The 23672-nt window shown below is 40.6% G+C and overlaps 1 protein-coding gene across 1 annotated transcript in view; it reads right to left on the minus strand.

Annotated features, from left to right (window-relative positions):
* Positions 1–23672, minus strand: part of LOC135482501 (uncharacterized) — a 128125-nt gene that overhangs the window by 45947 nt on the left and 58506 nt on the right. Inside the window, exon 2 of the mRNA XM_064762575.1 lies at positions 10673–10741. Within this exon, the coding sequence (XP_064618645.1) occupies positions 10673–10741 (69 nt within the window). The remainder of the gene's footprint in view (positions 1–10672; positions 10742–23672) is intronic.

Raw genomic sequence — 23672 nt, forward strand, 5'->3', positions numbered from 1 at the left:
GGCATACAGCAAAGAATCACAAAGAAATTTCTGATGGTAGGAAATGTGGCACCAGTGTAGAACATGAACATTTTTATAAAAATCTCTTGAACATTGACAAATTGGAGAGGGAGCAGAAAAGACTATCTGAGTCTGACAAGCTGGATACTGGGCGGTGAATTGTACGGAAAGGTCCAACGTAGGCGTCTTCCATATCTATTGACTGTGTTACAAAATTATGAGCATCCATCAGAGGATAACGCTTAGAATGATGTAGAAGTAGCCACACCATAGACAAGTCCGCAGTCCAAACTGTTTATTAAAACGGGTCTTCATCGCCGGATTCGGCCACATATTTCACAAAGTAGCGGGTTAATGGCGTCAACATGTAGGTGCATAATGACACATGTCCACCACAGCTAATCTGCAGAGATGATACTGCCTCGCTGATTCAGGTTAATCAAATGTAATGGTCGAAACCGCCTCTGGCTACAGCAAAACACAAGAGGACGCCGGTGCATTTGAGTCTTTTGAAATGGAAGATAATGCACGCAGAGCCAAAGCACTCAGTATCGGCGGCCAAAGGAACGGTATGGCTACCGAATAATGGACGATATCACTGACGGAAAACAAAGCAGACAAGGCACAATGACACTTGCCAGTATCTCCTGCTGCTTAAATGATGTACAAATGGATAAAAGCGAATACTTCCTTCAAACATTGCGCACAGATACCTGTAAACCTGATTCTCAGTTATTTTGTAGTAAGACAATGAACTGAGTGGTAAATGGGCAATTAATTTGACTCGGGTCCATGAGAATCCACTCAAACCTCAGTGCAGATACGCAATTAATGATGTCACTGGCGTCAAAAACTACTTCTGTTGACCACGATTCTATCTAAGAATGACCATTCAAATGTACATAGAAAAGCGCACAAATATCGAAAAGTACGATTGTTCTGAGAATGACTATTTACACCAATTCACTTGTCATCTGCGCGACCTCGTCACAATCGTCATGTGGGGGCGACGCGTACTAATTTTCAATTTGGCGACGATGGATGGTATAAAAGGGATAACGCTCCCAAATCTCGTCCCCAGTAGTACATGTAAACCCTCTAAGGTTGGATTGACATAGAAGATCGATGTTGAAACGATGGATTTTTCTTGTTTTCTTTTGGCAACAAATTTAAGTGGATAAGATGAAAGAGAGGCAATGGGTCACGTGGTCAATTAGTGGCATTATACGGGCATTAGTGTTATTGGGTTCTCTTTGCGCAACATGAAACCTGCGGCCAGCAGGAAGAAATGAAAGGTGGGTAATCACTGCTGTGATGGACTGGTATGGGAAAGGTGTAGAAGAAATCCCGGCCGAAATTCAAGGTCAGGGTCAGGTCAGGTCAGTTTAGCCGTTGTCAATTATAATCTTAATAAGGTGGAGACATAGCTGTTTCAATCACGGGATCTATGATAATGTTCTGCAGCAGGTATACTTTTTAGATTGGCAAATAAAGAAATGAAATGGCGCGTTTTGTAAGACAATTCTATGTCATAATCACCTGATGCCCAGTAGACTGATAAATGACCATAAATCGGCAATAGAACAAGAAATAATGATGAGCAAACTCTGAGTCATTCAAAAGTGAGACCATCTCACCTATAATATTGCCGAGTCCGAATTACCAACCCCTTAGCCGGTTCCTCTAATTAGGCTGATATGTCTTTAAACTCTCCCATGGCCACTTCTGGCCCATTAGGCACACCTTTACCTTCCACTCAAATGCAGCCAAAGCAAATAAAAATGATGAGTTGCTGTATCGAAGGTTGGCAGACTGGCGATAAAGCCACCATAAAGCGCATTGATTAATGTTCAGGTGGTCGCGATCGAGAGTCAAGTGCATCCTTGGTCAGAAGTGACCATCTGGCATTCGCACACCGTGCGCAAAAAGAAAATTCTTTGGAAAGATTTTTTAGGTTTGTAGGCCCCAGATGTTGGCGTATTCAATGTAGTTTTGCTGTTTTGAGAAAAATGCACACCCATCAGACTCATAACAGTTACGCCAATGTGGATATGTTCCTGCATGTAGATTTTCAGCCGAGTGAGTTTACAGACTTCTAACATTTTTCAGGTGGCGAACTTGGTGTTAGCCAAAGCTAAAGCGACTGACGTTTGTAGACCGTAAATAATGCATTAGCCATGTAATTCTAAAAGAAATGTTAAAGTATTGGAAGTAACTAGTGGAAAAACTACACGGTATACAAAGATGGTCTTGCTGTCTCAAGACGAATACACTATATAAGTTTTTACAGTATGTTGCCAATGCGCCAGGGTTGTGGTAACATGAGGAAAAAAGAAATGTTTATGATATCACCTGAGGCTGAAAGTTTAGACATTAGTGCAACTAGTAATGGATATAACTGTTGCAGCACACCAAAAAAACCATATTATCCAGATGCGCCATTAACAGACAATAATTCCATTCCCAACCCGGCGAACTGACAAAATCCATTATTTTAACTTTTTCTCCTCACGAAACGTACTTACACCAGCAAATAGCTTTGACTAACAAGTCGACCCACTAGCATAATAGAAGTCTCACTGCAAATATATATTTTCATAGGGAGGGATTTTTTACCGCTACACTGAAAGCATGCATTAAAAACGGCCGTAGGCAGCAGAAAGCACTGGTATGTAACATTTGTCACAATTTTTTATTGTAGAACACTAACTTGCACGATAGGGCAAGCCTAGAATTGCTCCAATTGGTTACAAACACGGCAAGGCTAACATGGCACTCGAGTCAAAAAATCCTCACAAAAAATTGTTTTGAACATACATATACCACGCGCGGGTGACTGTTTTTGCGACACCAGAAACCGTCTCAAATCCAACATGGCCGCAGGCAACTGTGGACACCAGGGTAGTTACTTGCGCTCAACCTCGTCTTAAGATCATCAACTGATATCAATCAGAACTATCAAGCGTCAGGTTCCAATAAAACAATACCTCCAGGGAAAAGCTTCATAATTGGTGGGCGTATTATTATCTCAACCAATTTTCATGCTTCCTTTGGTCAACATGATCGTATGGACGCATCGGTTCAGAAGGCGATACTCTAGTCGCTTAACCAGGGCATGTCCTTTGTGTAATGTCCAGGCTCCAGGTAGACCATCCAATTATAATTGTCATGTGACGGTAATAAAAAGGTATAGATTAAATAAATATCGAACAAATTACTGGTTTAATCGCATCAGCGAAATTTCTACGCCTATATAAATGTCAAATACGCCCATTTAATAACTTGTTGACTTGAATTTATAACAGTGATGCATTCTTAAAACAATAAAACCTCCAATAAAGCAGACTAGCAGAATTCTTTAGATACACACGTGATTTAATAATTAAATTGAAGTATCATGTTGAATTGCTAGTTTCATGTCTTCAAAGAAATCTGCTTCTTCGCCGGGGTGCCTGGCACGATAACGAATGGAGAGTGGAAGTGAGACGAGCAGGTAGGTTTGATCTGAGTTGCAGAGGTCCACTGTGTCGAAAAAGGGGAAAATTGTATATCACCTTGGACTAGCATTGTTAAATGCACGCCAACGAGTACATGTAGTAGACCACATGCACTTCCCCATATATCTTCTCACAAATGATTGCAATCCACAATGCATTCTCACTTCAAAACACGAGACTCGCCATGCAACATTTCCTCACTACTCCGACCCTTTTAATCTTAGCGCTGACAGGCTAATTCATTACTTGTTACGAAAAGACGCAAGTTGACAGCGTGTTGTTTGTGATGGAACGCTTATACCTCATTCCAGCCGTTTGATATTATCAACTCTTACACTGTGAGATTGCATAATGCTTAATTGCGCCGCTCGTTCACCACTGCGCTGTCTTTTTTAATCAGACCGCCATTCACGGGACTAATTAGGACTGTAATTAGCTGAGAGATGGAGGAAACAATGGCTTTGGGCATAAAAAGAATGACTCATACTCCTGAGCAAACCAGAGGTATTTTCTCAACGCCAAGAGGAATGACCTGCTCTTTTATTTTCCTATCGCCTGATGGCGTCTTTAATGTCAAGATTTTCAATCTCCGGGCAACTAGAATTTGCCAGCGCTAACCAGACGAGGGGATTTTGGATTTGAAGTGAGTTGTGTTTCAGCAGCGGCTTTGATAAGAGCAAAGTAAACTCAGTCCAGGAAACCTGCCCATTATCTGGCTGGTCTCAGTGTGTCACCAATTATGCAAACACTTCCATAAGAATGGCGGTCTCTGAGTAAATGGGCCGGAGAATATCTCTTTCTTGTCCGATAATGGCACGATGGCCGACATTCTCATCCGGAGCCTTTCTCTTTCTTTCCCGCGAAGCGTGTCCGAAGTAATGGTCTTCTCGTGTCTGCTGTCTTGCCCTGAATATCCATTTATTGACTGTTATAGCAACAATGAAGAGTAAAATTGTTTCAGGAAGCTTTCTTAATTGAGAATGCCCAATTGTTTTCTTCCCCGTCAATAATAATGATCTTGTTTTGAATGTTGCTTTGCCCTGACCGCTAATCAACTATTTATTATAATGAAGAGTTTGGCTGTTTTCGCAAGCTTTGATTCTTAACTGAGAATGTGCAACTATTGGATAGGAATCCATTTTGACATGATCCAATAGTAACTTTACTTGTAGTGATTTTCTCTTACTTCATTTCTACCCGAGGGTCCCATTGACGTTAAACTGACACTGGTACATGTTAGAATTATGATACCCGATGAACATGAAAGAAGTGAGAGATAGTCATGATAGTGTGATAGAAGTCGTCGCGCGATCTCGCAAATAGCCACCCGACGATTCTATTTGCCAAGTGACCATAGCAATTGCTAAGAATACAAAGTGATTTTTTGGATATGTTTTGGAATTCCCGAAAGACTGATGACACGAGTAATAGCATCTCCTTGAGATGAGCAAATAGATAGGGACACTGGCCAGAGACAATGACTCATAAAACAATAAGTCTCCAGCCTAACTCCCTGGGGTGGAATAAATATTACCATCGCGATACTCGAATGATGGGATCAGAGACGGGGATGTAGTCTGGCGCGGTCTACATGAAGTGTATGGCCGGAGAGATAACAGTTTTAGCACGGCTTAGGTAATGAGTCAGGCTGGACAAATTGTCTTACGATGGGATTTAACATGGGATCATTGACCCAAAGTTAGGTCACTGCAGGTGACACTGTCCATTGCACTCATTTTACATATTAAGTGATTAGTGACCATTGTCGAGCGCTTGTGACCAGTAATGCCATATCAATCAGTATTAACCTGCCTCAAACCGGCAGTTGAAGCGAGCCCTGACGCCTATTGTCATTATCTACGAGGTATGGTCACTTCAAAGCTGCCATTTGACTCATCAGTCGTGATGAGGCGAACCTTAATCCTAAGAGATGTGAACAAACCGTAATAAACTGACCCGCGGCCTTTAAAAAAAATGCAATTCTTATCGTCCAGTAGGAACACATCACAGGGTGACAGTTGACTGTGAAACCACCATCCTATGTTGACAGATGGGTTCTTTAGTTATATCAGAAGAGGAGAACTCAGTGTTATTGGAACTGGCTTTCCCTTCACAGAGTGGCCCAGAAAAAATGACTGGGAAACACCCGTATTATTCTAACTGTAGTTATTTCTTAATACCCACTTCCGACAACTGCAGCATCGATCATTCTGCATTCTACTAATTTTGTACCTCAACCAACCACATGCTACATGAATAATAGCGCTGACTAGCATTTTGTATGATTTGGATGCATATTGAATAATTACAATAGATTTGATGCCCTACGGGGAATCTAATGTATACTCTATTGGGTGGATTCAGCTTTAGCTCCCTCCACGGTACGATGGTTTTGCATTCTATCCATGCAGTACCTCACCCAACCCCATGCAGTGGCAAGCTCCCTTGGTCCCATTAACGTTATCATTCAAGACAGCTAATTTGTCCGGAGAATTGCTGCATGATGCTGCCATCCATCATGATACGTCATAAAGTCATCTCGACTAAGATACAATCAAATCAATGGATTAACTCTCACCTGCCTCGGACAACGCAACGCAATCAAATAGCTAGCATTGTCAGCTAAAATTGCTCCAGATTGGCAGGAATTTTCAGGTGTCTTGTGAAGACATGACGACAAGAGTGCCAAACAATTTCCGCATGACATCTGGTAGCATCTTGTCCAATGAGAAATATATAACCTTAATGCACCACCACATGTACCTCGAAGCAAGTCACCTCGAGATCCTGGGTAAAAGCTTTCTGTTGGTTATGATGCGTTCTGTTCTGCAGACAGAGGCCGTAGGGCTATGAAAAGAAGCTGCAAAACAAGTATACGGGAGCTATAGCCGTTGACAATGGATGCGGAGCTTCTTAGTCCTTGCCTGAGACCCGCACTCAGAATGGGTGTACTGAAAACATCTCGCTTTTCGTCAGCACATGTATTTTCTTTTCAGAACATCAATGGTCACTAATGAGGGACCCTGGAAAATGCGACCGAATGGTGTAGAAACGGGGAGAGTCGCCAGCATACTAGTATCGGTATTGGAAAGTATCCTCAAAGCAACACAAATAGCATGAAGCTCACTTTATATTGAGTTGACACTATGCTCTTTGGACTCTCAGTTCTCCGTACATATTTCGCCAGTGGTCTCTAAATGTATGCTGTACGATCAGCTAACACTAGGAGTTGGAAGTTTAGTAATTCCATGTTTAGTAATTCCATCTCGTTTAAGGACAACCTTTCACCATCTATGATGCCTTTGATGTTCCAAAACAGCAGCCAGCCCACGTACGAGTCGATTACAATACTTTGAACGAGCCAATTGTAACCGCAAATGTACTACTGATACACAGCTCCCTTGAGTCACAGGTTCAAGTCATCACATTCCCAAAATTACCATAGTACCACGCCACCCATAAGACTCAATTGTGGCCGTTGTGATGGGTGAAATCGGCCAGTTGTGTCAGGACTGGCGTTTCTAAGTGGAACTTACAATCTGCATCACAATTTACAAGGTCGATCACTCAAATCCCAACTGAGCTAGAATATGTAGAAGAGGTTGATAGTGTGAATATCTGCAAGATGGGAAGGCAGTCCTTTAATCCAACATTACTGAATATCACGAGTCTCCATCCGCAGTCAGTACTTTGCCTTGGCTACAAAGCTCAATTTCTCTCAGTGTTTGCTACGGTTAGGCATGGGGCCCGGGCCAACTGGCCTAGTTAGTCCATCTGCGGCGAGGAAGGAGTCAATCCCAAGCTACAGTAGTCACATTTCGCAGCCGGCTGGGGTCTTTTGCTGGCACTTGGATTGACCCAAGTTATAAGGAACTGCCTTTTACTCGCAAATCAGCCAATTCCACCACCATTTCCTGACTCCTGATCTACTGACCTCGTTATGTAAACACATCAATCTCCTTCAGATTTTCAATCCCAGGAGTATGTGTCCAAAGTGAAATCATCATCAACAAAATCAAAATCGAAAGGCAAGAAGCGAAAAAATTAGGTTCGCTTCGTGGGTGTAATGAATGATTTTAAAATATCAACTCTACGCTCCACGCAACATAAGCAGGACGTACAGTAAAAGCAATGCACCAGTTGTTCCCAGAGGATACAATGCAATGCACCTCACTTCATGCCAATTTGAAATTTGCCACACCACAGATTCTTGATGCACAATTACATGCATCAGCTGTGCATAAAATTTACACGTTACCATTGATAACGAATCGAAATAAATTGTGCCAGAATAGAAAATGAAGAGACGGTCGTTTATTTTGCTATAATCTGAATCAGTATATAGCTGTGGGGAATATTCCCGTGATAAAGATGTGCGAGTCACTGGAATGGGAAAGTGATGTTTTCAATATTTCATAATGGCGGTTATCCAAGTCTCACCTCATCTCTCAAGATGATTGTGCAGGGGTTCAAGTCATGATGACAGTTCAGTTTTGGGAGTTCACTAGATTTTCAGGTAGTTGATAGTTCAGTGTCGGGAATTATCTGGTTATGCAAGGATTCTGGTTTAGATGTAGCTGATAGTTCAGTCATCGTATCGAAAGTTCTCTAGTTGAGCAGGGATTCTGGTCTATCTGATACTTCAGTGTCGGGAGTTCAATGGTTGAACAGGGATTCTGGTCTAGATAAAAATTCAGTGTCAGTGCACTAGTTCTGCAGGGATTCTGTTCATAGCGTAGTTGTTGCAACAAGCTCTTGGTGTGATCTTTCATATCTGCCGAATACCGCAAGCGCATCTGTGGGTCTTATGACACAAGCAGATGAAGTCTAACATGATCTCTTGTTGCATAGGTCACCATCAGATAACTATTAAAGTTACACCTTAGGTTTGACAGATATGTTTTTTAATACAGTCCAACAGCATCACGCCTGGATTTTCGTTTCCAGCAGAATCAATACGCTTGCATAACTTCACCTTTGTCTACAGTAAAAACTTGAAAGTAGATGACAAGCAAAGGTTATTTGAGATACTACATGCACACATTATACCAATATAGGCAAAATAGATGACACAATCAAATCCAAAAACGCCCTAAAATGTTTTTTTTCCACATGGATGGGAATGATGCACTTAAGGACTAAAATATTGATGGTTAAAGTCAAATCCCTCACGGGAGTTGGTTTAATGGTAGAAAGTTGCCCTGAGCACGTGGAGCAGGTGATTCCTCACACTCCCGTGCCATCAGAGGTTGTCAAGAGAGCCTCGGCAATGGATCGCTGAGAACTGATAGGATAATTAAGCAAAGCTTCACCTGAGTCACACCTGATCCTACACACTTGAATTACCATAGGGAATAATAAATTTTTAAATTCAAATTTCTAGCCAGACCTTGTCAACGGATTATACTGCTTGTTTAATTTCCCCGCTTTTACAAGGTTTTCGACGGGTGCGTTTTTGAGTGGAAACTGTAATGTAAGGTTGGTTTGTTGGTTGTACATTGAAATTGACATTGGCGCCCTAAGGGAATGATAACCTAGAATATTTAAGTTGCCTGGGATAGACCGACTTTTCCAGTTATTTATTAACTTAAATAGCTTTCAACAAGGAAATTTTTTAAAGAATAATTTAAAATAATGTCTCGGTCACTAAAGGATGAACGACGTCCTGTAAAATGAACTTTCCCTTTCACGCTTTCCTTTATTATACAGACAATGGACAACTTCATTATACAGTTCCGCTTTGTAATTAAACACGCCTCTTTGGGTAGACAATGGACTGTTGGTGTACCAGGGCTACGAAGCCTTAGTAGGACAGTGGTTACCCAGAGAAGAAAGATATGCCGATATAAGGCCATATCGGACTAATGATGAGAAGCCGTGATGAATGTCATATTGAATGTGTCAAAGGACGACCATTGGCGATATTTTAGTTTTACAAATTAGTTTTCCTGTGATTATGTAAAGATTGAAAAACCCCTAGTGACCACGTCTTTGAACACTACAAGTACAGATGAACCAAATCAGAGCTGAACGAGTTCTAAAAAGAAAATGAATGCATTTTATATCGATCATGTGAAAAATACAGCACAGCATATTCATGAAGTCGTATAATATACACGCCTGTTTCGAGATATCGTAATGTATTGGTGATATCTTGTACGTAATACTACGTGTGCTTCTTCTTGGCTACCTAGCTTTTACGAGATTAGTTTTCAACACACCGCCCTCCGCAAGGCAGTGTGGAGATATCGCAATAGAGTACCCTTCGGTATAGATATATATCTGATTTGGCTAATCTTCCAAATATCGGATTCTCCGTCAGTGTTAAATCTAAATATTCAATATATTTGTACCAAGTAACTGCATAAAATGTATAACAATGAATGTATTCTTGATCATCATAAACATTGCATGATTGAGTCAGGGTAGGTTTACATATACACTAAATGCGATTTGACGCGGGTGCGACCAGCGAGAAATGACAAAACACTGCCGCATGCGTCGTCACAATCGCATTCAGTGTAAGGTTAGGTTTCCACTAAATGCTATTTTGCTTGAATCGCATGTGCAATCGCAGAACCAAATCCTTTGTTTAGGTGTTTAGGTGTGCGGTTTACTTAAATAGCATATCCCTGAATGCTTATGCTGTCGCAATCGCATGAAGTGGGAATCTTCCCTAAACCTCCCATTAGCAGTAATCGCAAATGTTTGTAGTATGCTAGGTGACAATATTGATATTTACTAACTAAGTGACAGGGTGCTAACCGGCTGATGGCAATGTACGTCCTTTTTTCAACCTAACATGCAGAAATCATAACAGTTCCGTTCACAAGACCTGCATGTACAGATGCAAAACATGTTTTGTGACTTCACCCATAGACTGCCGTGTTAATTTGCCCCGACCTTGTGTAACAGGAGAGAATGACAGCTGTAACAGAAGTCGCATTATGAGAAACTACCTGCAAACCCATTCTGATAAGTTAAACGTAACGCGATGTCAGTTTGTTGGAACAACCCAGCCTTTTGACCAACATCTAGTGACTTTAATTCTGATGAACGTCCGTTATCACATTAGCCCAACCTATAAAACCCATATGATTTGTGCGATTTCTCTCACCAATTAAATAGGGCACATGCAACCCATACACGTGGATATCGCCTAATGCATTCCTTACCTGATACTGCTTGCTACGGAATACAAGAACAACCCAAAGATAACGATGATGATGAGGCCCCAGAGTATCCTGAAAAGAGAGAAGCCACGGAAACTAATTAGGAGAGTACAGGAAAAGAGAAAAACACAAGCAAATGCGTTTGTCGTGACACCGATCTCATCGGGATGCATACAAAAAGAGTCCTGGTTTGTGCCCGTGGTTGTGTTGTACATTCAACTCTATGTCTTCTATAGAGAATAGAAGAAGCACCTCCAGCAACACGAACATATAAGATAAGTCACACATTAAATTTTATTCTCAAATTTTTCTCGCTCCCAACCTTGGATCTTCTTCGGGAACTAACTCAAGAACATGCATTCTGAGGTACTGAATGATGACACTGAATGAAAACAAGCAAACAGCATCGGCCACGATTCATAGAAAGAGTAGCACACCAGGTCTGTGTACAATGACGTGATACTACGACATCTGCCATTTCATAGGTATATCGGAGTGGAAATGATAGCCTTTTTTGAAAATGGCTGCTAACATAATTTCACATGACTGAGTGACTAAAAGCCGGGGAGTTTCCGTTCGTTCGACAAAGTCAATTGCAGGGAAAATGGGACGCTGTGTGCCCCAAGAAGACATGGGCTTTGGAAACAATATAGGTCTTATTTGTCCGGTCGATACGCGACCATTCGTCCTTCTAGACATCTCATATAATGAATATGACCTTTCTGTTTTTTGTGCATTTTACGTGTATAATATACATGCCACTTTCATCAAAAACTATATATAGATCTAACCGGAACCTCAGCATCAGGCCGGCTGTTTTTGTTCTTACTAAAACTGTGATTGCAGATTAAGATGTCGCAGGTATTGCGACACCATCAGCCTTCATTTCCGGATAGGTTTCAGATTAATCCCAGCTCCAAACAAGCGAAGGAAGTGAAGAAGCCCAAAAGCAAAGAGAGATACCATGGTTTTTAAAAGCGAGATAATAACCCAATACATGATAAAATCTTATGTACACTCGGATTCGCTCAAATCTTTAATTTCCGCAAACCATCAATTTGAGAAGGAAATCTAATCCGTATTTATTAAAGAAAGCCATGTCGACAATAGTCTTTGGTAAACAAGACACGACTGGCTCTGTTTACAACTTACATTACAGGCTCAACGTAACAATATTGGTTAAAATTTCTTGAGTCATTCTGGCAACAAAGGAGAATCTGCCAACAGCGAATTGGTTGATCATTATTCAAGTAACGTTCAGCCATTATTTTAAGAAATTGCAAGAAAAATTATGTTTTCTTTTAGTTCTCAACGGCTTCTTTTCCGTTGCTTGATTAAAAGTAGCTGGTTGATTGCGCACTGAATGCCGAATTTCATCTTTTCTTTTAAGTCACCAAGCAAAACCACAGAGGCATAATCTTGCAATGCCCTGTAGATGTAAACGAAGAAGAATTCAAAACTCTTCTTAGCACCCAAATAGTTGCAGAGGCAACCATCCTGCTTTGGCTAGGTTCAGCTAGACTCCCTCGGGTCAGTGACACTTCCCGGGTGCGAAATTTTTTTCTGCAGGATACTTCTGCCACAGTGTACATCTGACAGCCAATCACAATTGGCGCGATCTTTGACGTCACACTGTTTATTTATGCATGATAATGCAAATACAATGGACGATACCGAGTCGCATGCCGAGTGCCACTTCAACTGTGAATGTGACAATAGTTCATTGTCTGACCCCAATTATGCTCAACTCAAGGTTTGTGTCGTAGTGTTTAGGAATGAATTGCACAGATTCATTGTAAAATTGATGATATTATGCGTACAAAAGAGGCATCAGCTGATCTGATCGCTACATTGCAGTGCATGCATTGATTTGTGAAATTTTAAGGGGTAGTGACACTGACAGTGTTGCCAATGTTGATAATTATTAAAGGGACAGTGTATCCGATGTCTCGCGATTTGTGAAATTTTAAGGGGCAGTGACACTGACAGTGTTGCCAATGTTGATAATTATTAAAGGGACAGTGTATCCGATGTCTGCTGTTTGTTGAAGGTATCAGGCCTATTTTGGTAGTTTGAACATTGTTGAAGGGCCATTGTATAAAACACATTTTGACAAGCAAACAAAATAAATTGAATGGTGGCGCCACCTATGCATATACAGCAGAACTAGTTACACGGTTGACAGATAAACATTGTTGCCAATGTTGATAATTATTAAAGGGACAGTGTATCCGATGTCTGCTGTTTGTTGAAGGTATCAGGCCTATTTTGGTAGTTTGAACATTGTTGAAGGGCCATTGTATAAAACACATTTTGACAAGCAAACAAAATAAATTGAATGGTGGCGCCACCTATGCATATACAGCAGAACTAGTTACACGGTTGACAGATAAACATTCAACCTCGGCTATTTTGCCGAGCACAGTGCGCCTTTAACAGACAAGTCCAATAAATACAGTCCACTCGACATTGACGACAATGAAAATACATGTTAAGATACTGCAAATAAATATATTTTAGCTAATATACTCCTCTAACCATTTGCTAACTTGTTCTTTCCAAGATTATCAGAACACGTGGCATTGTTGACATTATTGCGCCATGTGGAAAGATGATGTCAACAAAGACACGTGCTTGCCTTGAATTCTGATTGGCTGTCAGATGTACACTATGGCAGAAGTATCCTGCAGAAAAAAATTTCGCTTCCCGGGTCTGTCTCTCGAAATGGTAATAATACGGTTGTTACTGTTGTTCATCCGCCACAACCATGTAGTTGCCGAAATATTCTTAATTCTCTGTCCTGCAACAATATAATAGATCGCCTGGGGTCATGCTTTTCTCAAAAATCTACGTTGTTTCAGATAAAATCAACTTCTACAGCACAAGGTCGCCCGCCTGCCTGAGGTCTGCAAGCCTTGGTGTTTTTAAAGAACGACAGTTCCTGTTGTTCATCCACCACGTAGCTTCAGAAATTATCTACCCTTCTCTACCAAAACTGATTGCCTGGGGTTCTCCAAAAGGCTGGAAGGAGGAAAGCGACTGCTTTCATTTTTAGCGAATTAGGAAATAGGATAATCGACCTTGTTTTCCTACATCCGGTGATACCTTTCAGTTCTTAATTCTTCCCAAACGTTCGTATGCGAAGCTGTTGTATTTTTACTGAAATAGCTTATGAAATAACCTACCTAATTCTGCTGGAATTAAACTGCCTAGGTTCATCGACACTTGGCGTTCCTCCAAAAATGTAAAATCGAAAGTGTGTGAATGTCAGTAGTTACATAATGCTGTCTTTTTATCAAAATTAGTTAAAAAATAATCTATCTTGTTCTGCTTATATCAAGTTGCCTTAAGACAGCGACACTTTTCAGGTCCTCCACCAAAAGTACATGTATTAAGCAACAAGAACATCAGGTCAACATCTTTGATAATGCGATGACTTCTTTACAATTATCGGACTTTGTCGCCATGGGAAATTTGCGAGCTGATTACTTGGCATACTGTAGAGATGATACATTCAAGTATTTAGATGTCCTTTTCGTTTGTTCATCACTAGGGGAATTAAGGTGGAATACGAAACGGAGACGATCTCGATCGAGGCAGCATCGTAAAATGATCTGTTTCCATCCTTACAAGTGATAAACAGTATCAGCTTTTGTCATGGTATCAGATGGTACATGTACACTATTTGGCATATCTTTTTGTAACCTTTTCAATAACGATCAAATGTGTCGATATAGTAGAATTTCTCCATAGATACAGTCTTTATTTATTCTTGGTAATACCAAATGGTCTTTATACATACTTGATAATACCATTTCTTCATATTAACTCAGTAACCTTAACCTTTGGATGGACCGTGAGCTGAGCTATGCATGCGCGCACCACTTTTATTCTACACTTCTCCATGATGCTGGTGCTGGTACGAGAAAACCAGTCGGCGGTTTACACAGTTCTGCCTATAAAGCATAATAGTTATTATGGGTATTCTTCCGGTCGCCTAGGCATTCTGCTGAGAGCAATAAATAAACCCGACCATAATGGCCGTCCGCACAGCAGTGGTACGTTGTTATATTACATGGCTAGCATCTTCGTGAGGCCATCATTACAGGTGATTGTTCATCTTGAGAACAATATCTGGCTACTCGGACTTCGGGACGTGAATGCTAATCATGGATACCAGAAGCACAGCCTCCGATTAGCCCCGAGAAAGTGGTAGTTTATCATTGTTATGATTATGCTGCACGATATGGCAATTCGATGATGTCGTTGGCTAGGAATTGGGTGGCGGAGGTAAGATTTTGCTTGATCAAAGTGGTAGAAAATAATGTTCTGCAGAGAGTTGTTAAGCTTATATTATATCAAATGAGCACCCTTTAGTGAATCCCATTAGTCAATCTCATCTGAAATTCCCGATTTTCCTTGGGCTTTTTACTGACTTGGGCCTTTGAGGGTTCAAAATAAACGTTATCACGGAATTTGAATTGCTGACTCCTCGGAACGATGATGCCAAGTCCGCATTGAAAATATTTTCCGCTGTAGTATGCTTCGGTCGGAATGAATCTCAGCTCCTCAGATTCAAATCAACCTGACGCATATGGTGAATAGAAAAATCCATCAGATCAATATCAATTATCCACTTTCCGAATTAAATATAGTGTTCGGGAAGATGATCCTTGAGTGATAACCAGAGCCATGATCAGATAGAATCGGTCACATTACAGTCCTCATTAGCTCGAGTAGACCATGCAGAAGAGCTAGACCATATCATTTTTAGACGTACCAGTGGGAGCCACCGTTTGACTTTGGATCAACGCCTATAACCTTTTCAATCAAAGGATGAGTGTTACTTTTTGATATCTTCTGGTCAGACGCTTTGTTAGGTGTAGTACAGTACTATCATTTCTGACATTAAAAAGTGTACATTACTTCTGATTGTTTTTACCAACAGACATATTTATGAGAAAACCGATCGAGGAGGCGTACAAAGCTACGTGTGTTTCTCTCGTTTTCATTTTTTGTCTCAAGTCATTAAGTTGCCCAATGTTATGGTTATATCTCTTGCATCCGTTCCTAAAACAGTCAAACTTGAAACTGAACAAAATGAGGCTAACAGTAAATTACAGAAACAGCGCTGTATTCCTCGCATACGCTTGGCGCGGATTAAGGTACCACCGTTACGAACTTTAAAATCACACAAAATACACTATCTCTATCACCATCTCAAATTTTTGACAACTTCTAATTTTTACCGCGAGAATAAATATCCTAATGTATTTGTTTTAAACAATCGCCATCTGCGGAAGAAATGCATTACCGTACTGTGCTTGATAAAAGAAACTGACTTGAAGAACCCAGTGAAGCGGTACAAGGTATGCCAATAACACATGCGCCAGGGGCTTTGGCAGATATACTTAGAGAAGAATATTATATGAAGTAAATGGTTTCAGGCAAAGAATGTTACATTTTTCAATCTGCTATTAATATTGGAGTCGCAACGCAATCGGAAAGCGCCAAGTTACTTAAACACTGAGACATTGTACCGTGCAATGAATTGTTTCCCTGCCTCCCATATACTAAAAGAGAAAGAGGTAATGTTATGACATATCCATTGTGTTCTGCTCGTTTTGACCCGGTCCATCATTTAAGATGCATTCCGTAAACGATACCCTGATTTCAGCTTTTAATGTAAACAACAATATGTAGTCAAGTTGCACCCGTTTTCCAACTCTGGGAAAAAGCACTTTTAATCGGCTAAATATAGGGAAACCACGCTGTATCAAGGTTTGTCAGCAACACGAACTTATTTCGGTCCGTGTCGAGTATATGGCTACATCATTCTGTTTATCTAGCTTTGACCATCTGCCTATTAGCTTTCGTGATGTTTATATGTTGTGCTTCTTTTTGCTTTCATCCAACAGACAGCACTGGGTCATTGGAAGGTCATCACTTTGGTCATAATGGAATTGGATTGTAAAAAGTACAACGACGCGTTCTCTCTTCTTTTCTCTAGAACGTACATGTTCTCCATGGTAATGTGAGGATAATTCTTGGCATTCTGTGGAATGCAAACACTAATAAAGGAGGCCAGCTGTTTATGTCAAAATAGCAATTGCCATGGACAAGATGATTTGTTTGGTATTCGGAAAGCAACGATCTTGAGTAATAACACAATACCTTACATTCTATGCGTTGTTTAGAGCTAGATACCAGTGTCAGTGCATTGCTTGAGAACCGGAGATGTAAAGCCGCAACCACGCAGCGCCCAGAAGATGTGCAACCAATTATATCAGATATAATTCTTACGCCATATTGTTAGGTTCACAGGACATTTACTCTTCAAGTAGCAGTAACTGTTGAAGATAGACAAAACTAGTTTCAGTGAACTGAACTTATCGCTCAATGTGCAGGCAAGAATTGTTCTCTTGAACGTTATGGGACTGCGCATGCCGTGGTCCGATCAGGCCGGCTGTGCTCGAAATGCAGTTACCTTTTGCCTAGCACATTACCCAACTCATCCCCGATCAACGGGCGAATGACAAGTCTCTGAACAGCAATCATCGGGCTCTGTAATAATCCAGAACCAATCCCAGCGGTCTGATAAACACGATACGTGGTATATGGTTGAAATAATCGGAGGCAGAAATCAGGAGAACATCTGCTTCAGGAAATGACAGAAGTCATTTCATGAGAGTCGAAGCGATAAGAACAAGGTTTTCGGATGAGATCGGAAGTAGAAGAAATTGGTGTTCCAAGATGGCGGAGATCTGTCACCTTGGTGACACGTTTCGCTTAGCGACATCACGTCTAGATAGCAACTTTTGAGGAGTTCTGAGAGTCACGATGTCAATTATCAGAGATGACACAGGGTAGGGATTAATCCAAGATAATGGTTTAATTACGGGGGAAAGATCCATTACTAGGCTTAACTATCTGAAGGCTGGGTAAGGTTAAAAAAAATCACCTTTGTCTATCCTTTATCATCTATCGTATCGGCAGTTCAGTTGGGCATGCGCAATCACACTTTGCTCTGGAGGTTCTTTTAAGTGCAAAGAAAAAAAAAATGTCCACTAACTTATATTTCCTGAAATCAATGTTCAAAACGTTCCATGACTCATACTCTTAAGAATCAACGCCCACTTAATTAAAAGATAAAATCACTTTCATTTTTTAAATAATCGATGATTGAAAATAACGGTGGACCCGCCCAACTGCCCTTTACCCAGGAAATAGACAAAGTAGAAAAAGTTTTTCTGAAAAGACAATAACCAATGAGACCACTGTGTCTTCCACCGCAGGTATGGATAGATAATGCAATGTACTTTACGATGTACCACCACCTCTTGCGGCCTTGCTACTTGTTTACGGAAGACGAGGCGACTTCTGATACAGTATCCTTTATTATCAGGGTTTGCTTCTTTGTCAAGAATCTAACAATAAGATCGTTTTTTGTGGCCGGTTCTGCTGTTTAACTATTGTTCTTTGAGTTGTCCTGTAACTCATTATCGGGCTCAAGGAAGAACCGAGCACTTTGATACAAAGCACTCTGATACTAAGCCAGCGGGGATAGCTAACCATGCATGGAAGCATGGAAGACAAGTACATGTAATACTGAATACAAAGCACGTATTTTCTAAATTTCTATTGAAACTGGTCCATCCGTTTTGGTTTGTTACCATTTATTCGACATCTTCAGCAGAGTACGTCATTTAAAGATATAGTTCTCAATACAAGAGTAATCATCTTAATGGAGAGAAACGTGTGGATCGAATTGCAGCCGGACTACTTATGCGAGAAAGGTGTCTCGAAACCATTGTCCAGTTCCTTGTTCCTTATAACTCACACGAAAGTCCATGTTGTCCATGATCAACCAGTCTAATCTGCCATGTTGCAGACATCAAAGCTTCCTTTTTGATGACAATCCTTTGGCCTTGCCGACAAAACTGAACTTGTAAGAGGCCATTTGATGTTTGATGATACACGTACATGCAAGTAGCGCACTAGCATCAATATCCATTTGAAGTGACCCTGGAAATACAAAGCGAATAAAGAACGTGAACTGTGCTTATGTATGATGTTGGATCAGAGCAGTGACATTATTAAAGATAGATGGGAGGATGCTTAGAGAGGAGTTTATTGGAACGAACAACCACACCTTTATACTGAGTCGACCTTACGTCGCTGAGTAGAATTCATGTGACCCGATCATGTCTTTCAGAAAGGTCAACCGTTGGGAAGGCCACTCGTTTCCATGTAAGACCCCGGGAAGGCCCCTCTTCAGGAAACCGCTTGGGAAGGCTAATTTCTGTCAAGGTCAAACTTCGGGAAAGATGTTGGTTCTTTTCGAAGCATTATTCAGCAGTTCTGCATCCTCTCTAGATCATTCTTCCGAGGTCCTATTCAACAGTTCTGCTGCCTCTCTAGGTCATCCTTCCGAGGTCCTATTCAACAGTTCTGCTTCCTAGGTCATGCTTGGGAAGACTCTGTGCTTTCATGCGAGGTCAAACCAAGCAAGCTACCATGGGTTTACGTGTTGTATCCTTTTGGCTGTAACCGATTCCCTCTTGACATCTAATCTGCGTGTCTGTAGGAAGGCATACATCAATTATCCCTGCACAACCCAGGAGACCTTATTCCACAACCACCCGATAGCTTTTATTCCCAAGATAGCACAGAAACGCAACCCTCTCGTATTAATGAATTAATTAGTAATGTAATCGATAAATGTACACGGCAAGTATACATGAAAATAATACGAAGAGCTGAAAGAGGTTTGTGGTAACATTGTAAAGAGGTTCGGGTAGATTGTATCAATAACGAGTACTTGAGCTTAGCTGAAGCAGCAAAACAGAGATGTACTTGAGGGTTGCAGTCAAGTACACTTCCGACAAGTACTGCTATGTTTTCTAATAGTGCTGGGTATGTACGTTCGCTTTTTATGAAGCTGCAAAAAGTACGAGCAGTCCTATACTAAGTATCTTCATCATGGATTTGTTGTATTTGTTGTGAAAGTTGTATCGAAAACTACGATAAGAAGTTACCATCTACTCATGTTTACCTTAGTTTCTACAGTATTGCTCCATCATGAAAGTATACACTTATATTATGATTACTCTATGATCTCAAAGTAGATCCAGTAGATCCGTGAAGGTGGTAATACCAATGCATCGAGTCACGCAACGAGCGATAACCCAATGCAAAGCCATAGTGGAAGGTTAAAATCGTAATAATCTGAACTAGCCGTGTTGATAAAAACTGACTGCGATAAAGATCGATGGTTACTTTAGCCGGTTACTTGCCATAGCAAACCCTCGAAAGCTCTTGAGGATCGGAAGGCGAGATTAATCTGCTCCTACCGGGAGAGCTCAGTGGACAATTTCCATCAGAAAAAAAGAAAATTTCAATTACAGAATTTTAAACAGGCTATCGAGCGTGACTTGCGTTGCGGCTACCACTTTAGGATGAAAAATTTGAAATGGCTAAATTAGAGTTTGGATTTAAGCATTCTCATGTGGTTTGGGATAACCTTTGGGAAATACCAACGATGCCTCTCATGGTTTCATTAAGAACACAACTTCGTACCTTACGCCAGCCAACAATAGCAGTCAGCTCTGATTAGCTTCCAAAGCACAAACCTACAGTGAATAAAGAAAGATTTTAATCACGAAATGGACTTCAAAGCAAATTTTCTCCTCTCTTAGAATTCTCAATTGGAATTCCCAGTCTGCTGTTTTCCCAACAACGTACTTACTTTCTTGTTATTCTAAAATCACCTGGCTATACGAGTTTCGGGCTTGATAAATTAAGTCTAAATAATAAATGGGGAGGGCATGGTACCAAGATTCGAAACGAACATCAGAAATCACTGACTTCATCGTTTATTTATGACGTGAAACAATGACGAAGATCTGGTAATGGTGGACAGAGTCGTGACCGGGATGCTACGGTGGTTGGTGATTCGGTCCGTTAGCTGTCGCTAGACATTCCTTCAGATCAATACAACCAGATAATGCGTGCGGGGTTCGAGGCTGACCAAAGATCGACAATCTGAAGATGCACAAAGTATCTACTTTTGTCTTGTTAGCCATGCTAATGTTAGAATTTCTAGGAACGACCTTGCGTCCTCAGTGTCGCTTGTCGTCGACCGAATCCTTCGTATCCATCAAACAAAGAGGTCAAGTTGTTGTTGCCGTCGGTAAGAAATCAATGGTTTGTCAAAATCCGCCATCACCGCCATCCATCTGAAGTTAGACAACGTAGTAGCATCTGCTTCTTTATCACTCATCCAAATTATGACATATCCTTCACAGAAAATTACAAAATTACCCTGCTGTGTTTTCTAACCGGCGGCTAAGGGAACAAACCCGGGCATACCTCGCTAATGATAGCGTATCAAACAGTAGAATGTTTTTACTTCGGAAATCTCCGTTTCAAAAACCCCTCAGAGCTAGAAATGGAACATTTAATAGGAAGATCAAAGGATTTGAATTGTAGCATCTGTCAGATTTCATCAGAATTTTTTAAAGCTTTCTACTTTGGTGAGCAGCTCGTTAATGTTTTGAAATATTTTTGGAGACATATTGACGGAGATGACATGAAGATATCGGAGATCGAACTGTAAAAACTGAAGAAAATGGTTTTCGAGGACATACTGATAGTGATGGTGGATGCAATGTCTTTTATACACGGGATGTCCTCGTGAATACCGGTAGCTTATCCTTTATGTACTGTAAAAGTACGACCATACATTTTGGAGGTCTACAAAAGGGTACCAGTAGGACTAAGTATAGGCCCTGGTCCCGCTGTTATTGTGACTTGTCATGCACAATCTGCAAAGCGCCCCTTCCCCTACTGCCCTGGAACATTGACTAACAAAACAATAGAAATAACCGTTGGTCTGGCTTACAGATCTTGAGCCAATGACTGTGACGACCTGTGCATACAATAGCATTTAAATAACACTGTTCATGGAGTATAAATAACCAATTGTAATGCATGCAATATATGGCACCATAAGAGGCCTCTTCAAAATGGCACCCGATATCGGTATTCATGAGGACGACTTGTAGTACATCTGAGAATGCCGAAAACAGAAATGTCAACTTTTAGATTTCTGCCATTCAAAATGTAGTTCAAATCTCAAATAACATGGCCGCTAGGGTATACACAAACGCACATATGGGTCTACAATTGATCAAGGAACTAAAATCAGCAGATTTCTGTTCAATGTCAAGATATTTCCATATTTTCAGCTAGAGTAATGATTGTTTAAAAAAAGATTATGGCACAGATGTTTATTTCACCGTGGGTTCGTATAGTAACACGATGGAATATTTCTCTAACGGAAACAAGTTTACCTTACACTATGTACACTATATGTATCTCAGCTTTTACCTGATGTCAATTCAATAAAGTTCAGGGACATTTCGGTCGATGTATTTCTACTTCAGATGTACTCGCGATATTACCTCAATGTTGCTACACCACGGTAAAATTACCGAGAAAGCGCAGAGCAATGCCGGCAACCAGGAAAAAGTAGAATTAAGTAATTCATGATACAATTACATTAAATTTGAATTAGTATACTTGATAATAAAACAAATACATGTACTTATTTGATGTTTAATTTGACTTAAAGAGAAATAGAAACACAAATGCATGAAATTTTAAGCTCCTTTGTTTGGGATGTAAGTCGTGGCATATCTTCTGTAACATTTGAAACTCAATGAATCACGCTATTAAGATAAAGTACATAAAATGAGATTTTCCTTACAAACTTTATACTTAATAGGATCCCTTTAAAATACTCGTAAAAATTGGATTTAGCGGGGATAGCTTAATCCTGAGATTAGAAATATTGCAAGGGTTCATAGAAAGGGTGGAAAATCTCAAAGGGTTTAAAACTGTTTGAAGCCCTTATTTTTAATTAGATATAAATCTTTTGTTTTCGATGTTGTTCTAACAAAGAAAGGGATGACAATGATTTGAAGTAAATGTGAAGGAAGCACGTGGGGTGGTCACACCCCAGGGTGATAATGCAGTTAAGGATAGTTAAATACCTTAAGTTTTCCACTGAACAGTAATTGTCTTCGGAGGTTGGTCAGACCGTGAATAATTCCAGATAAGAGATCAGGATAATGGTAATTAGGTGACGATCACATTTTCAAACAAACCGCCCGTAATGAGATTTAATACTCTGGTAGGTTCAAATTTAGTTAGCAAATTGGTGTAAACTGACTGAAAACTTTGTAGCCTGGTGGCGGACCCCTGCGAGGAAGCATTTTCACAAACAGGGCTCCGTCAATTCTGATTTGGTGGTTGAGAGAATTCAGACACGACGACAGAATGACCTGGTGACCGAATACGTGGTAAATTTGTGGCGGGACTAAAATCTTCCTGGTAATTCGAACTGCGATCGATTATATTTGTTTAAATGGCGTCACTTGAGATTCCGTCTTTGGATTTTCCTCATCTTTTGGAGGGAAATAGGGAGCCGATAGGTCGACGCTACCTTCGAGATGCCTCTGGAGCCGGTTTACTATATGGCACTCCCGTGTATACGTCTGTGCAGTATGTAGAAAACCATATTCTGTGCCTCTGAAACCAATCGACCGCCGGCCTTGCGAGTTTTATGAACTGGCAAAAATAATCAACTCATCAATTCATTAGTCTAGCATCACGGCATGTTCTGGCTAAGTGCCCGCCAATATATTATGAGGAAATTGGCAGTCATGGCAGCTAAAATTAATCCCGAGTCTCATTAGTGAATCTCGGGTCTGTTTATCTGATCTCAGCCGAAATGTGAAATCAATTTTTTTCTGCCATGTGCGTCAGCAATACAGCTATGTACAGACTTTGAAAAGCGAAAGCCAACCTCAAGTGCAGAAACGAAATGAAACCAATTTCCATTTTAATTTCCTTTTAATCTTTCTCCACAATTCCCTGGCAGCCGTCTATGTATTCATTGGGAAAACTGAGCATACAGGTGGAGGCTATGACCTTTGTT

The sequence above is a fragment of the Lineus longissimus genome, chromosome 2, assembly GCF_910592395.1.
Source record: "Lineus longissimus chromosome 2, tnLinLong1.2, whole genome shotgun sequence".
Taxonomy (NCBI): domain Eukaryota; kingdom Metazoa; phylum Nemertea; class Pilidiophora; order Heteronemertea; family Lineidae; genus Lineus; species Lineus longissimus.